This window comes from Canis lupus, chromosome 3, assembly GCF_011100685.1.
Source record: "Canis lupus familiaris isolate Mischka breed German Shepherd chromosome 3, alternate assembly UU_Cfam_GSD_1.0, whole genome shotgun sequence".
Classification (NCBI taxonomy): Eukaryota; Metazoa; Chordata; class Mammalia; order Carnivora; family Canidae; genus Canis; species Canis lupus.
Window position 1 is genome coordinate 18,602,372 of NC_049224.1, and position 17,443 is coordinate 18,619,814.

Below are 17,443 nucleotides of genomic sequence, written 5' to 3' on the forward strand. Positions count from 1 at the left end.
GCCGCAGCGCCTGGCGCCCGCGCGGCCGCACCCCTGCCCAGCATGTCCGCGCTCGAGTGGTACGCCCACAAGTCCCTGGGCGACGGCATCTTCTGGATCCAGGAGCGCTTCTACGAGTCCGGCAACCGCGCCAACATCTGGCTGGTGCGCGGTTCCGAGCAAGACGTGGTGATCGACACGGGCCTGGGGCTGCGCAGCCTCCCGGAGTACCTGCACTCCGCCGGCCTCCTGCAGGACCTCGGGGCCGGGGGGGACGCGGCGGGCCGGCCCCTGCTGGCCGTGGCCACCCACGTGCACTTCGACCACTCCGGGGGCCTCTACCAGTTCGACCGGGTGGCGGTGCATCACGCCGAGGCCGAGGCGCTGGCTCGCGGGGACAACTTTGAGACGGTGACCTGGCTGTCTGACAGCGAGGTGGTGCGGGCGCCCAGCCCCGGCTGGAGGGCCAGGCAGTTCCGGGTGCAGGCGGTGCAGCCCAGCCTCGTCCTGCAAGACGGTAAAGGGCCCTCGGGCGCGCGCTTGCTCAGGGCGGGAGGGATGCGTGCTGCAGCCCTAGGCTGGGAGGGATGCGTGCTGCTGCAGCCCTAGGCTGGGAGGGATGCGTGCTGCAGGCCTAGGCCGGGAGGGATGCGTGCTGCAGGCCTAGGCTGGGAGGGATGCGTGCTGCAGGCCTAGGCCGGGAGGGATGCGTGCTGCAGGCCTAGGCCGGGAGGGATGCGTGCTGCAGCCCTAAACTGGGAGGGATGCGTGCTGCAGCCCTAGGCTGGGAGGGATGCATGCTGCAGCCCTAAGCTGGGAGGGATGCTTTGCTGCAGCCCTAGGCCGGGACGGATGCATGCTGCAGCCCTAGGTTGGCTCCTTGTCACATCGAGGAAACCCCGCCACTGTTGACCCCCCAGCCAGTTTCTTGCGTCGGGTACACTGGTAACCTCACAGGGGCTTGCGACTAGGGAGGTCCCATTCTTTTCTCTGAACACCGGTCTGGTTTCCAGGAGCTTTTTCTAGCGAAAAGACTTTTAAGAAATGACTCTTGATAGAGTTCACGACATGCTCTGTGCTTTCGAGAACGGCTGACTTCACGGGCTACGTCGGTGGTCGCCGCTGGGCATGAGCGATGCCCACCTGTAGGTTCAGAAAGCCCTTGGAGAGCAGCGGTTCCAGTCTGCTCGTGCAGCCTCGTCTTCCACATGGGTTTCTGTCCTTGATGTCGCCTCATTAGAGAAAAGCTTGATAGCGAACGTAAAAAAGTAGAATATGTGATTCTTACAGGATGACGATATATGGTCTGGTTTCGAGCAAGGCCTGAGAAAAATCAATAAGAAGGTTATTTCCGGTGATAGTGAAGTATGTGGTCTGATGCATGGAGAGCCTTGGGCTCTGTAATAAAAGACGAGATGCGGATCGGAGAGAAACTAATGGGATAAAATGTAAGAGTAGGGCCCCAGCCCTCTCAATCCCAAGCAGGCACTTACAATTGAGGTAATTAGCCACAAGAGCAATATTTGTATATTAATTTCCTTCTTTTCTTTTTTAGAATGCTTTGTTGATTTCATTTTATCTTCACAGCACGTTTGAAGCGAGGTGGCTGACCCCTAATTAAATGGCTTGCCGAGGGCAGCCCCGGTGGCCCAGTGGTTTAGCGCTCCCTTTGGCCCAGGGCCTGACCCTGGAGACCAGGGATCCAGTCCCCCGACGGGCTCCCTGCATGGGGCCTGCTTCTCTCTCTGCCTCTCTCTCTCTCTCTCTCTCTCTCTCTCATGAATAAATAAAATCTTCAAAAAAAATTTTTTTTAGATAAATAAATACATAAATAAATAAATAGGCTTGCTGAGAGTCCACAGAGCATGATAGTGACAAAAGCTAGGATTTGAACCAAGGTGCAATGGATTAAAGCATGTACATCATAAATACTACCCCATAAACATATTATGGTAATTCTGAGTAGGATGTGAAACCCCCTTCTCACATTTTTATCTTGAAACCATTTTATTTATTTATTTATTTTTTAAAGATTTTATTTATTTATTCATGAGAGACACACAGAGAGAGAGGCAGAGACACAGGCAGAGGGAGAAGCAGGCTCCATGCAGGGAGCCCGACGTGGGACTTGATGGACGTGGGACTTGATCCGGGGACTCCAGGATCACACCCTGGGCGGAAGGCAGGTGCCAAACTGCTGAGCCACCCAGGGATCCCCTCTTTTCACATTTTAATTACCAATTTTATTAAAACGTTCCTCCAAGAGGTAGAAAAATCCTGTTGCTGCAGCACAATAAGGCTACTTTATGACTGACCAATATGACAAATAATGTAATATCTTTACAAAAATCAGTTTATTGTATAAATAAGATCTTGATCACTGGAAATATAAAAAAAAAAAAATAGAAAGCAAGATTCTCTCCCTCACACCCCACCCAAAAAGTCTTTTCATTAAAATATTATATCTAAAGATTAAAAAAAAAAAAGACTGGTTATGTGGGAGTCATTATCTGACAATTTGAGGGGAAAGAAAAGTACATTCACAGTATTTCTTGTATTTCTTGATAAAATTGATACTTTTTAGAGATAGGATTTTCATGCACTTGATAGGTATTCAAAGTAAATTAATTATAGCACTGAGACCAAAAAAAAAATGTTTGCATTAGTATTTAATATATATTAACTGGTCTGAATGAATACATTATTTCTGATTTGTTTACTTTTGCTCCTGTGCCAGCAATAGGAAATCAATTGTGAAAGAATGTTTGTTTGTTTTTGTTTTTAAAGATTTTATTTATTTATTCATGATAAATAGAGAAATAGAGAGAGGCAGAGACACAGGCAGAGGGAGAAGCAGGCTCCATGCAGGGACTGATGTGGGACTTGATCCCACAACTCCAGGATCATGCCCTGAGCCAAAGGCAGAGGTTCAACCGCTGAGCCACCCAGCCATCCCAATTGTGAAAGAATTTTAAGAATTACTATTTTATAGATGAAGAGTCCAACCAGGCCTGAATATCCTGCCTAGGTCACATAGTCAGTTTGAGAGCTGGAACTAGAACCCAGGTTTCCTAAATTCCAGTTGATGGTGGTAGCATTATAGCATTTTGGAACTGCAGGGAGGCCTGGCAAGCTACTTGTGTGGTGCTTTACACCTCTGCAGGTGTGGAAAAAAAAGCTTAATATTTACCAAACACCTAAACTTGAAAATAGTGTGTTAAAATTAAAAGTTGTTTTTCATTAGAAGCAGAATGCCTCACCTCTCAAGTAGAATCTAATTTTCTCTTTTTCAGGAATATTAATTTCCTTTCTCTTCTGAATGGTGTGGCCTGCTAAAACTTGCTGTTATCATAATCCAAATGCCTTGAAGGAGATATAAAATATTTATATGAAAAACTCATACATAGTTACACACACACATGAACAGCACACACCCAAACAACATAAAGTCATTGCTTTAGTTACAGCATAAGGAGGCTGAAGTCATTAGTTTATTACATTACAGTTAATGACTTGATGTTCACCTGTCATAAGGCAGCATAAATCTGGGCACTGTATAATAACCCAAAAGCTGACTTTGGGTTATGAGAGACAAGGAGAGATCATCATCCAGTATGTCATCTTTGATGGAAAAACAACTCCCCCTACTAATAGTGAAATAGTGTCCTCCTATAAGAAGATAGATAAACTTTAGGTAAATAGAGCACCTTCTTCTTCACTGGGCACACATCTTTTTGTCTGTTTTTCACAATATTCAAGTGATATGAATTGTAGACATTTGGTCCCCTATTATATATGTTTAAACAATTTGCCCTGAGTCACCAAGATAATTACGCAGTTATGACAGGTGGACTTAAATCGTTTGGGGAGGTTAAAAACAAAAAATCGATTCCAGAAAGGTAGCAGATTGAAAAACACATCTATCTTGACTCCATCCCAAACCTAAGACTAGAATAAAGGGACCATGGTTTGTCTGTTTAACTATAAATCTCTATTGAATTATTTTAGACGCTGGAGAGTAAATGTGATGACTGAGTCAGCAGTTTTATCTCCTGACAGTGAGGGGAAATCAAGAGCCAATCCAGTTTGTACTGCAGGAACCTTAAAAGACCCAGGAATTAGCAGTAGCTGGTACCTTAGTGGAGGCAAAGGAAAGAATACTAAAATAAGTAGAATTAGTTGAAAACCATTTAAGAAACTGTTAAAATTCTGGAATGCCCATTCGGTTAGTGTGTTCTCTGGGGAGAGTAAAGCAGAGGAGTTTCTTGATTGAAGGATGCTGAGTACCTTTGAGCTCAGAATTCAGTATGGAAAACAGATGTGTGTGTGTGTGTGTGTGTGTGTGTGTGAGAGAGAGAGAGAGAGAGAGAGAGAGAGAATGTTTCCTACTAGTTTTCAAGAAGGATGAAAGCCAGATCTTTACTCCCTAAGTAGCAAATTGGAAGAATCTTATCTGGCAAATGTATTCAGCCCTGGAGGAAAAACTAAGATGATGATCCTTAAGTCAGTCTTTGGCTTGATGTCTCTACAGTGAAGCCTTGGTCAACTAGTTCCAATGCATGTGTTTTAAGCAGCCTTTTCATGCCCATTCTTAAACAGGCAACCAAGCATTATGAAAAATCTGAGAAAATCGTCTAACATGAGATCAAATACTGAAATACACAGCATAAAGCTAGTGAGAGCGGAAGACTATCATTAATAGCATCAGGGGATAACAGAAGCTATTGCATTCAAGATATCCAAGAGACGGCAGCCCAGGTGGCTCAGTGGTTTAGCACCACCTTCAGCCCAGGGCCTGATCTTGGAGACCACGGATTGAGTCCCACATCGGGCTCCCTGCATGGAGCCTGCTTCTCTCTCTGCCTGTGTCTCTGCCTCTCTCTCTCTCTCTCTCTCTAAAGAATAAATAAATAAAATCTTTAAAAAAAAGATATCCAAGAGATAATAGGATGCTTTATTTTTTTTTAAGATTTTATTTATTCATAGAGACAGAGAGAGAGGGGCAGAGACATAGGCAGAGGGAGAAGCAGACTCCTTAAAGGAAGCCTGACGTGGGACTCGATCCAGGGTCTCCAAGATCACACCCCAGGCTTCAGACGGCGCTAAACCGCTGCGCCACCGGGGCTGCCCAATAGGAAGCTTTAAAAATAAGCAACAGAACAGTATGTGCACACACACACACACACACACACACACACACACACACACACGAGCTCTTGGAATTTAAAACGACAGAAGTTTCTTTTTTTTTTTTTTTTTAGATTTATTTATTTCAGAGAGAAAATACTTGTGACAGGGGGAGGGGCAGAGGGTGAGGGAGGGAGAGGGAGAGAGAGAGGAGAGAGAAGCAGAAATTGCCCGCTGCCTGATGTGGGGCTCAACATGAGGGTTGATCTCGTGATCCTTAGATGATAATCTGAGCTGAAATCAATAGTCAGTTGCTTAACCAACTGAACCACCCAGATGCCCCTAAAATGGCAGAAGTTTCTTAGAAGAACTGGAAGATAAAGTTGAAAACCTTAAAAAGAAAAGAGCAGATAGGCAAAATGATGACTAGGAGAGGACCAGTTTGGAAAATTCAACATTGGAATAAAAGAAGCACAAGTGGAATAGAGAAAGTGGGGGAAAAGAAAACATAACAGATTATTCATGAAAATATCCCATAATTAAGAGACATAAATTTTCAGATTGAGAGAACCCACAGAGTGTCTAGCATGAATGAAAACACACCCAACCAAAGGCATGTTATTGTAAAATTGCAGAATACTGGAATCAAACTTCCAGAAATTTTAATTTAAAAAGTCATTTATACAGGGGCACCTGGAGTGGCTCTGTCGGTTAAGTGTCCAACTCTTCCGTTTCAGCTTAGGTCATGATTTCAGGATCCTGGGATCAAGCCTTGTGTAAGGCTCCGTGCTCAGTGGGGAGTCTGCTTGAGATTCTATCTTGTCTCTGTCACCACCCCCCACACATACTTCTCTCTCTCTCTCTCTCTCTCAAATAAATAAATCTTAAAAAAAAAAGTCATCTGCACAGATCATAATGGCTTTGGAGCTAAAGAAGGAAAACTATGCCTTATTTGAATACAATTTATTTCCAGCTTAGAATTCTGCATCCATTTCACTAACAGTCATATACTCAAAAAGATTGTTTCCCACATGCTGTTGCTTAGAAAGTTACTACTATATAATTTTATCTTGGGCAGCCCGGGTGGCTCAGTGGTTTAAGTGCCTGCCTTCAGCCCAGGGCGTGATCCTGGAATCCTGGGATCAAGTCCCACGTCGGGCTCCCTGCATGGAGCCTGCTTCTTCCTCTGCCTATGTCTCTGCCTCTCTCTCTTTATGTGTGTCTATCATGAATAAATAAATAAAATCTTTAAAAAATAATAATAATTTTATCTTAGTTACTCCCTTCAAAATAAGGAAGTAAAGCAAGAGGGAGACATGAAATACAGGAAACAAGAGATTTAATACAAGAGATAGTTGGAAGGAAGCATCAGGATAATGGCAAAGATGATACTTTGAACAATGATACTATGCCAGGCATAAAGACCTCCACATTGGAGCTGTTAAATCATTACTCTTTTGCAGGGTGAGAGGATGAGAAATACATAGTTCCAAGAGATGAAGAGTAAAAGAGCTAAAAATTCATGTATTTCGTAGTGGAAGTCAATCAATATCATCTAAAATTTAAAAACCAAGAAATGGTAATACATGAATGAAATCAGTACAGTGTATCTAATTGGTAAATCAAGAAATGAAATATAAAAATTATTTAGAGATGGGTATATCCAGTAGAGGCAGCTACCAGAAGAAAAATTGTTAAAAAGTGGTGGATTCTTGGAGCAGGATTGGAGACAGAGTCAGAATGGAGCAAGTAACTTTTTCTTATATTTTAAGCCCTTCTAGGATATCTTAATTGAAATATGTACATATATTTCTTTGATTAAAAATGAAGTAAAAGGTTGGGGAATACCAAGATGGGAAAGGGTATTTGAGAAGCCTAGAGAAGTTTAGTATGGCTGCAATCTGATACAACTGGGTCAGGGTGAGGGCTTGGAAAGATATTGTTCATGAATGTGTATTATATATTTATATATGGCATTTATATATAAATACATTTCACAGGCAATTCTGATTCTTGTAAGAGCAGTCATGATGAAATTATATATGTGAGCATTATAAGCATATGGGAGGCATTTATAAAGCCACAGAGTAATGGCAGATCTACTGATATTTAGCCATCATGACCTTATCAACTGCTTACAATTGGTATCCATTTTGATAGGTGGGCACTTATGACTTACCTTGCTAAATATCTTGAATATCACCTGGAAAGATCTGTAAGATTCCAATTAGCTACAGCTGTTTTTTGGGAGGGTTTCCCTCACTCCCCTTCTTTCTATACACTTACAAAAAAATCGATCTCCAACAACTATTATGTTACACTAACTTAGCTATAATTTCTTACCTTACTTGCCAACCATACATAAATGACAGTGGTTTGTGATTCCCCAGAGGCACTTTAAATATAGAGCAACTATCTTGTAAAGGAGGCTGGCCCCTTATGACTAGAATGCAGAAAAAGTTGAGTGTCTGAATCCATCTTAACATAATTACTGCGATTCAAGAAAATACCAGAACAATCCCTGTTCTCACTCCTGGCCCCACTGAACTGTTTTGTCACTATGGTGTTTTGTTTGTTTCTTTGTTTTTTTTCTGAAAAGTTTCTACAAATTCAATCATATATGATCTTTTGTGTCTGTCTTCTTTCATGTGGAATGATGTTTTGGAGATTTGTCCATGTTGTACCTTTTAATAATTCATTCCTTTCTCTTGCTCAGAAATAATCCATTTATGGATATAACATATTTACTCACCTGTTGAAGGAAATTTGAATCTTTCATTTATTTGAGAGAGAGAGAGGACTTGTGTGCATGTATGAGTACGGTGGTGGGACAAAGGGAGAGAAAAAATCTTAAGAGGCTTCATGCCCAGTGCAGAGCCCAACGAAGGGCTCAATCTCACAACCCTAAGATCATGACCTGAGCCAAAATCAATAGCTGGATGCTTAACTGCTGAGACACCCAGGCACCCTTGGTTTCAGGCTGTTACTAATAAAGCTGCCATGAACATCTGCATGCAAGTCTTGTGTGGATGCATGTTTTCATTTCCCTTGGTAGATACCTAAGAATGGAATTCCTGATCTTATGGTAAGTGGACGTTAATTTTTTAAGAAAGTTCCTGTTTGTCAATGTAGCTATACCATTTTACATTCCCAAATGCATCCCAAACTGGATGAGAGTTCCAGTTTCTCCACATCTTTGTCAACACTTGATTTTGTCAGTCTGTTTTTATGTTAGCCAGTCAAGTGAGCAAGTAGTGATATTTCATTGTGGTTTAATTTGCATCTCCCTAATAACTAATTAATTTGAGCATATTTTCAGGTACTTATTTGCTATTCAAATATCTTCCTTGTTAAAAGGTCTATTAAAATCTCTTCTTTTAAAAAATTTTTATCTTTTGGGCAGCCCGGGTGGCTCAGCAATTTAGTGCCACGTTGGGTCCAGGGCCTGATCCTGGAGATCCAGGATTGAGTCTCACGTCAGGCTCCCTGCATGGAGCCTGCTTCTCCCTCTGCCTGTATCTCTGCCTCTCTCTCTCTCTCATGAATACATAAAATCTTTTAAAAAATAAAAAAAATAATAAAATTATCTTTGTATTATTCTTGAGTTATAAATATTCTTTATGTATTTGGAATTCAAGTCCTTTATCAGACGTATGTTTTGCAAATATTTTCTCCCAATGTATACCTTGCTTTTTTTCTTTTTTTTTTTTTTAAGATTTTATTTATGTATTCATGAGAGACACAGAGAGAGGCAGAGACACAGACAGAGGGAGAAGCAGGCTTCTCACAGGCAGCCCAATGCGGGACTCCATCCCTGGACCCGATTCACCCCCTCAGTGAAGGCAGACTTTCAACTGCTCAGCTACCCAGGCATCTCGCCTTTTTGCTTTCTTAATGGTATATTTTTAAGCAAGAATGTTGATAACTTGGATGAGTTTAATTAGTCATTTTTCTTTATGCTTTATTTGTGTCATATCTAGCAGCTATGTCTAGCCCAAGATCCAAAGATTTTCTATTTTTTTATTTGCATTTTTTCATATACCTTTTAAATTGAGATTTCCAATTTCTGCAAAAAAGGTCAAGATTTTGACTGAGATTATATTAAACCTATAGATCTATACTTATGATTACAGTAGCCCTTAGCCATATGAGACTTACCTAAATACAAATTTGAGTTACTTAGGATTGATTAAAATTAAAATTCTAGTGCATTTGACTTATTTCAAGTACCATTAGCCAGAGGCTAGTGGCTACCCTATTGGACAGTGTTGATACAGAATATTTCAGTAATCTCTGAAAGATCTATTGGACAGTGCAGCTATAGGAAAAATCAAATTTAAATACCATCTTAGCAATTTTGAGGCTTCCAGTTAAATGACATGGCATCCCTCTCCTTTTATTTAGGTCTTTAATTTCTCTTAATAGTGTTTTTATACTTTTTCAGTGTATAGATATAAAAGACATCTTTTATTAGATTTTCCTCCCTAAGTATTTTATTCTTCTTGATGCTGTTGTGAATGAAATGGCTTTTATTTTTTTTTAATTTTTATTTATTTATGATAGTCACACAGAGAGAGAGGCAGAGACACAGGCAGAGGGAGAAGCAGGCTCCATGCACTGGGAGCCCGACGTGGGATTCGATCCCGGGTCTCCAGGATCGCGCCCTGGGCCAAAGGCAGGCGCTAAACCGCTGCGCCACCCAGGGTTCCCTGAAATGGCTTTTAAATTCATTTTTTGATTGTTCACTGGTAATATATAGAAATACAGTTGATTTTTGTATCTTATCTTGTACCCCGTGACATTGTTAAACTTGCCTTTTAATTCTCTTTTTTTGTACATTTCTTAGAATTTTCTACAAAAAAATCTTATCTATGAATAAAGATAGATTTACTTCTTTTCCAACTCTGTGTGACTTTATTCTCTTTTTCTTGTCTTACTGCAGTGGCTAGAATCTTTAGTGTAATGTTAAATAGAAATGGCAAACGTAAACATCCTTGCCTTGTTCTTACCTTAGGAAGAAAACCTTTAGTGTTTCTATTCAGTGATATATTAGCTGTAGGTTTTTCATAGGTGCCCTTTATCAAGTTGAGGACCTTTCCTTCTCTTTCTAGTTTGCTGAGTTTTATCACTAGTAAGGGTTGGATTTTGTCATATGCTTTGCCACATCTATCGAAATGTTCATATGGCATTTCTCTTTTATTTTACTAATATAGTATATTACATTACTTGATTTTCAGACATCAAACCAAATTTACATATCTGTGATAAACCCCATTTGATCATTATTCTATTATAAATTGCTGTATTTAATTGGCCAATATTTTGATATAGATTTTGAGACTACTTTCATTATGAATATTGTTTTGTAGTTTTCTTTTTTTACATTGTCTTTGTCTAAAATTGCATTTGAAAACTTTCCCTCCTCATTGATACTCTGAAAGTCTAGATTCTTTCCCTGTCTTGAGTGATTGACACAATTGACCAATGAAGCCATCTTTGAGCCTGGACTTTTCTTTGTGGGAGATTTAAATTATTAATCAATTTCTCTGCTTTATATAGGTCTATTTAGATTTTCGATTTCTTCTTCAATCACTTTAGGTAATTTGTCTTTAAGAATATTTATTTATTATTTATTTATTTATTTATTTATTTATTTATTTATTTATTTATTTTTATTGGAGTTCGATTTGCCAACATATAGCATAACATCCAGTGCTCATCCCGTCCAGTGCCCCCCTCAGTGCCTATCACCCAGTCACCCCATCCCCCCGCCCACTTCCCCTTCTGCTACCCCTTGTTCGTTTCCCAGAGTTAGGAGTCTCTCATGTTCTGTCTCCCTTTCTGATATTTCCAACTCATTTTCTCTCCTTTGCCCTTTATTCCCTTTCACTATTTTTTATATTCCCTGTATGAATAAACCGTATAATGTTTGTCCTTCTCCGATTGACTCACTTCACTCAGCATAACACCCTCCAGTTCCATCCACATCGAAGCAACTGGTGGGTATTCGTAGTTTCTGATGGCTGAGTAATATTCCATTGTATACATAGACCACATCTTCTCTATCCATTCATCCGTTGATAGACACCAACGCTCCTTCCACAGTTTGGCTATTGTGGACATTGCTGCTATGAACATTGGGGTGCAGGTGTCCTGCCAAGATTTCCTGCATCTGAATCTTTGGGGTAAATCCCCAGCAGTGCAATTGCTGGGTCGTAGGGCACATCTATTTTTAACTCTTTGAGGAACCTCCATACAGTTTTCCAGAGTGGCTGAACCAGTTCTCATTCCCAAAAACAGTGCAAGAGGGTTCCCCTTTCTCCAAATCCTCTCCAACATTTGTTGTTTCCTGTCTTGTTAGTTATTCACCATTCTCGAATCTATTTTAACTAAGTTGTCAAATTTGTTGACTTAAAGATATTCATAACATTCCCATATACTCCCTTTAATTTCCTTAGAGTAATAGTGATACCCTTTCTTTCTTTCCTAATTTTTGAACTTTGTGTTTTCTCTAATTTTTTTTCATTCAATTACTTTGTACTTAATTTGCTCCTTTTCCTAACTTCTTAAGATTGAAACTTTAGTTAGAAACTCTGATTTTAAACAGTTAACCCTTTATAAATAAGCATTGAAAGCAATAAATTTTTTTCTAAGCACTGTGTTAGCTGCATCCCATAAATTTGGATACATTTTATTTTTATTTTCATTCAATTCAAGAGATTTTCTAATCTCCTTTGGGATTTCATCCTTGATCCATAAGTTATATAGAATCGTGATGCTTACTTTGTGCATATCTGGGTATTTCCCATATTTATGTTTGTTACTAATTTCTCATTTGATTATGTTGTAGTTAAACAACATATTTTTATGATTTTATTCCTTTCATATTTTCTGAGACTTATTGATGGCCTCACTGTATACCCCAGTGAATATCCCATGTGCAGTAAAAAGAATATATGCTCTTTTAAGAAAAAGAATTTTATATATGTTACTTAGGTCAAGTTGGTTGATAGTGTTGTTCATGTTTTCTGTAGTCTTACTATTTATCTACTTATTTATTTTACAAATTATTTAGAGAGGAATATTTAAATCTCTAAGGATAATTGTTAAACTGTTTATTCTTTTTAAGATTTTATTTATTTATTCATGAGAGACACACACACACAGAGAGAGAGAGGCAGAGACACAGGCAGAGGGAGAAGCAGGCTCCATACAGGGAGCCTGATGTGGGACTCGATCCCGGGACTCCAGGATCACGCCCTGGGCTGAAGGCAAGCACTAAACCACTGAGCCACCCAGAGATCCTCTATTCTTTTGTTTTTTTTTTTTTTATTTTTTTGTTTTTTCCCCCCTATTCTTTTGTTAAAGATATTTATTTGAGAGAGCATGTGTGAGCAGGCTCTAGGGGAAAGGCAGAGGGAAGGGAGAGAGTCCTAAACTGACTCCACACTAAGCTGTCATGGGGCTCGATCTCATGAGTTTGAGATCCTGACCTTAGCCAAAATCAAGAGTCAGAGGATTAAATGACTAGGCTACCCAGGTACTCTTGAACTGTTTATTCTTATTTCAGTTCTATCAGTTTTTGCTTTGTGAATTTTAGTCTCTACTTTAGGTACAAGCACATTCATAATGTTTTAGTGTGTTGACTTAATGTATATCCTAATAAAATATACCTCTTTTCTATACTAATAGTCCTTATTTTGTCTAATATTAAAATAGCCACTCTAGATCTCTTATTAATCTTTATGTGGTATAACTTTTTCAACCTCTTTTTGTCTTTGACCTTATAGGTCCTCTCTTACAGACTGCATATGTATCTTGCTTTTTATTACTATTTTTTCAAGATGTTATTTATTTATTTGAGAGGGAGAGAGACAGTGCACACATGTGTATGGCGGGGGAGGAGGGTAGGTTCCCTGCTAAGCAGGGAGCCAGATAGGGGGCTCAATCCCAGGATTCAGAGATCATGACCTGAATGGAATTCAGACACTTACTCGATGAGCCATCTAGGCGCCCCATGTCTTTCTTTTTAAATCTATTTTGATAATCTCTGCCTTTGACTGGAATGTTTATCTCATTAACATTTAATGTAATTATTGATATAGTTGAATGTAAGTGTGCCATTTTGTTATTTGTTTTCTATGCCTTATTTCTTATCTATCCCTCTTTTCCTCTTTTATTGTTTTTTAGGTTTAACAAATTCTGATTTTTACACTGTTTTAATTCCTCTATTAACTTTTTAAAAAATATTTTATTTATTTATTCATGAGAGACACAGAGAGAGGCAGAGATATAGGCAGGGGAGAAGTAGGCTCCCCGCAAGGAGCCCAATGTGGGACTTGATCCCGGACCCCGGGATTACACCCTAAGCCGAAGGCAGATGCTCAACCACTGAGCCACCCAGGCATCCCCCCTATTAACTTTTTAACTATATGTCTTTGATTTTTTTTTCTGCATGTATATATATTTGCACTAAAGATAACCATATGGAACTTTAAGATTATGATGATTTACTTAAATTAGTACTGATTTAAATGCAGTGAAACAGCAATTTTGCACTCATACCTCAAAGAGCAGCATTCATGAATTGTGTCATCAGGACACTGGTACCATGGATTTACTGAAAAATTAGTTTTGTGGTCAAATAAGTTTGAGAAATGGTACAATCATATCTCCCTTCTGTATATCTACAATGTAGATTAGCATATTAAAAAGTTGTCAGAAGCCTTGCAGAAAAAAAGAAGCTGCTTCATTTTCCTTGAAGGAAAGGTTTCCAAAACTCTTTGACTACAGCATCTTCCCTTTTTTTATGTATCCTAACAACCTGCAGAAATAGTGTTTCACATAACTCACTTGACAAACACTAGTCAAGCAAACAATAGAAATGAAATATGGGCAACTTATTTTTAAATCATTAAGAAATACTGTATTTTTGAAATAAAATTAAGTGTCATCCTTCCCTACAACCTCTTTGAAACCATCTAATGTTCTTTTATTCTTTAAGTGATTGAAGCAAGTATACAACATGTTTATCTGTAAAATCTGTTTCCATTTGTAGGGGATGTGATCAACCTTGGTGACAGACAGCTCACTGTTATGCACATGCCTGGTCACTCCAGGGGCAGTATTTGCTTACATGACAAAGACCGAAAGATTCTCTTCAGTGGAGACGTCGTGTATGATGGATCACTGATTGACTGGCTCCCGTACAGCAGGATAAGTGACTATGTTGGAACCTGTGAACGTCTGATAGAATTAGTGGACAGAGGTCTGGTAGAGAAGGTGCTTCCTGGGCACTTCAATACCTTTGGTGCTGAAAGGCTTTTTCGATTGGCTTCTAACTATATTTCAAAAGCTGGGATATGTCACAAAGTTTCTACTTTTGCCATGCGATCTCTTGCGAGTTTAGCCTTACGTGTAACAAATTCTAGGACCTCACCCTAGTATCTATACTGATGACCTATTGTGATGAATTCTGTAAATTAATCAAATTCATTTTGTGCTGTTTAAAATGATTAATAGTGAGCATTTCAAGAAGTGCTTTATTAGCGAAAAAAAGATTGAGAATGAGTAAGCCAAAAGTTCTTTGTTTAAATTTTTTCCTTTCTTCCAAATAAGAAATCACTTAAATAAGCTTTATAATTTGCCAAGCTCTCGTCTTGTAATATTTGTCATCTTGTAATATTCCAGAAATGACACAGAAATCTATGTGAAAGCAAAGAGGCATTTTGCAGTAACAGAAAGAACTGTCCTTGCCTTCCATTTGTCTTATTTTATTTCCTACGTGACCTAGAGAAAGAGGCATAAAATTTTATGTTTATACTCCAAACTTGGTATTTTGAGTATATTCTTTAAAGATAAAGGTTCTTGAGTTTAAAATACATTAGGACTCAATACAAACATAAAAATTAATATTTAGAATGACAGCTAAAATAATCCATTGTTATGGCACAGAGTTTTTATGCTTCATTTATTTATTCTTAATGTAATTATGGTGTGTATTATATGTTGTATAATTTTACTTACAGAGTACAATGAATTTTGTTTTATTGCAAAGCTTTAAATATAAATTGCAGAGTGCTTCAGTAAAAAGCTACTATATAGCGTTGTTTGTTATGTGAGTGTAATATTTTCGATCATAAAAATGAAATTCAAATGTCTGTAATCTAATTACAAATTGTCAGATTTCTCAAAAGGACACTGTCAGGCAAATTTGAAAATATACACATTGAAAATAATTTTTTATTATATCCTATTTTAATATTAACAGCTATTATAAACAAAATTTTTCTTGTTAAATAGCAGCTTCACTATATGTATCATATTTTATAGTATCAGAAAACTATAGAGATCTACAACATCCTGATATAAATCATTCTTTTACTTACCATAACATACATGTGTACCACAGAAGGCTTTTCAGATGAATTGCAAAATACACATTAGATATTGACTTAGATTAATTGCCTTTTTTATCCTGATTCACAACACCTATTCCTGTTCAGTATTCTTTGTCTTGAATAAAAAGTCTACATTTATAAAGTTATAAGAAAGGTTACCCACTATTTAGTAAAATATTTTAGTTTGGTGCTCTTTATAATTTATTAAAAAGCCTTTTGGAATATTTCATAAAGGTTTTTTAAACAGGTTTTTCACTGCCTTTTTTATTATTGACATGTTCAAACCCAAACTGAGATAGCTTTGGAAACCAGATTTTTTAGTCTTAAGAAGGTTTAGGAAATTTTTATTTCTGAAAAATTAGTAAATGTTCCCACCCTATACCCACCCAGGTTCTTTAGTCTTTTATTCATTCAACACACACACACACACACACACACACCATATGCATATACACAGTCACATAAATACATACATGCACAGTATTGTGCTAAACACTGTGGAAGTTTAAAAAGTCAAAGAGACTACATCTTAGCTGGAAGTAGAAAGCAAACAAAACATGACTAATATTATATGCAGGTTGAAGCTAATACAAATTACAGAATAGTTTCAGGGACATAAATGGAGGGATGTGGAGTTTGGTGAAGAAAAGATTCCTGAGGGAGAGGTTTTTTAGTCAGATTTGGAAAGATGATTTGTTGGGTAGTCAGGGTAGGGGACAAGAAGAGCCAAGAACAGGGATGGAAAGCATTGCTGTCTGAAGTAGGCTATTCCTTGTGACAATTTAAATTTAATTTTCAGGAATCTTAGATCATCCAAACACCAAGTATTTAGCATGAGAAAGGTGGGTTTGTGATTGTATATATGAGTCAAGCTGTACTGCCACCTGCCACCAAATGAGCATTCTCATTCAAGGCAGTAGGTCTGTTTCAATTGATAGTTCAACATCAAGAATATAGATTTGGTTCAGGGCAACTACAATCACTTAATGAGCCTTAAATATAGCCATTATTTTTATATCAGTAGCACAAAAGAAAACCAAAAGTCCTTAACCATTGACCATTTTATCATACTTTAGGACTTTTAAAAAAATCAGGGTATAGTAGGCACTAAGTTTTATTGAGAAATATTTAAGCCTGATGAAGGCTTTATTTCTTGAAAGTACAATTTTTCAAAACATGGTTAATTTTATTTTTAAATTTCCAATTTTTTTTCAGTTTTTCAAGTTGGACAAAAACATAAGACTGATATTTTGCTTTTGTTTCAGTATGAATAGATTGGGGAAAGGATCTATCATTCATTTAGTGCCCATGCTATGCATTTTAAAATATGCATTATTTGGTTTAATCCTGGCCCCGTGCCAAGAAGTAATTGACCAGCCTCACACAACATAACTTTGAACAAAGCTGGTAATTGAACACAGGTCTATCTGCCTCCCAAACTGTGCTCTTTCTCTTGTACCTGCACAATAACATAAAATTGGCAAAGTGTATTTTTACTTTTCCAGATGCCACATGTGCCAAGAATAAATCAAGTGATGTTAAGCATAATAATAGCATATTTTAAAAGAAGCTTTAAAAAAATATATTTTCACCCTGACAGTGACCCGTGTTATAATTTATGGTTTTGGAACTAAGAGTATGTAAGTATAATTCAAAGTTGTCAAAATGTAAGACATTTAGAAATAATTTTTATTTATATTGTTAATAACTTAATCTTTGGAAATTCATTTTCCTTGGTGTTTGCTTTTAACTAAGAAGTCTAAAAAAAACAAAAACCTTGTGTGTTATCCTGATATAGTTGAATAAATGACTATGTGTAGTTCTTATATGAATAGTAATATAATTGTGACATGCAAAAATTGTCTTATAATTTTCAGATACGTGTAAGTAAACATTTGTGTGATAAATATTAAAGTGGATGTTTTATTTCAATCTCT

At 38.0% G+C, this 17,443-nt stretch overlaps 2 protein-coding genes across 2 annotated transcripts in view; one reads left to right on the forward strand and one right to left on the reverse strand.

Annotated features, from left to right (window-relative positions):
- Positions 1–17,443, reverse strand: part of POLR3G (RNA polymerase III subunit G) — a 102,933-nt gene that overhangs the window by 42,012 nt on the left and 43,478 nt on the right. The window lies entirely within an intron of this gene.
- On the forward strand, positions 7–17,438 carry MBLAC2 (metallo-beta-lactamase domain containing 2). The gene is made up of 2 exons (XM_038532378.1): positions 7–496; positions 14,165–17,438. The coding sequence occupies exons 1-2, from the start codon at positions 43–45 to the stop codon at positions 14,548–14,550; spliced, it is 840 nt and encodes a 279-aa protein (XP_038388306.1). The 5' UTR covers positions 7–42; the 3' UTR covers positions 14,551–17,438.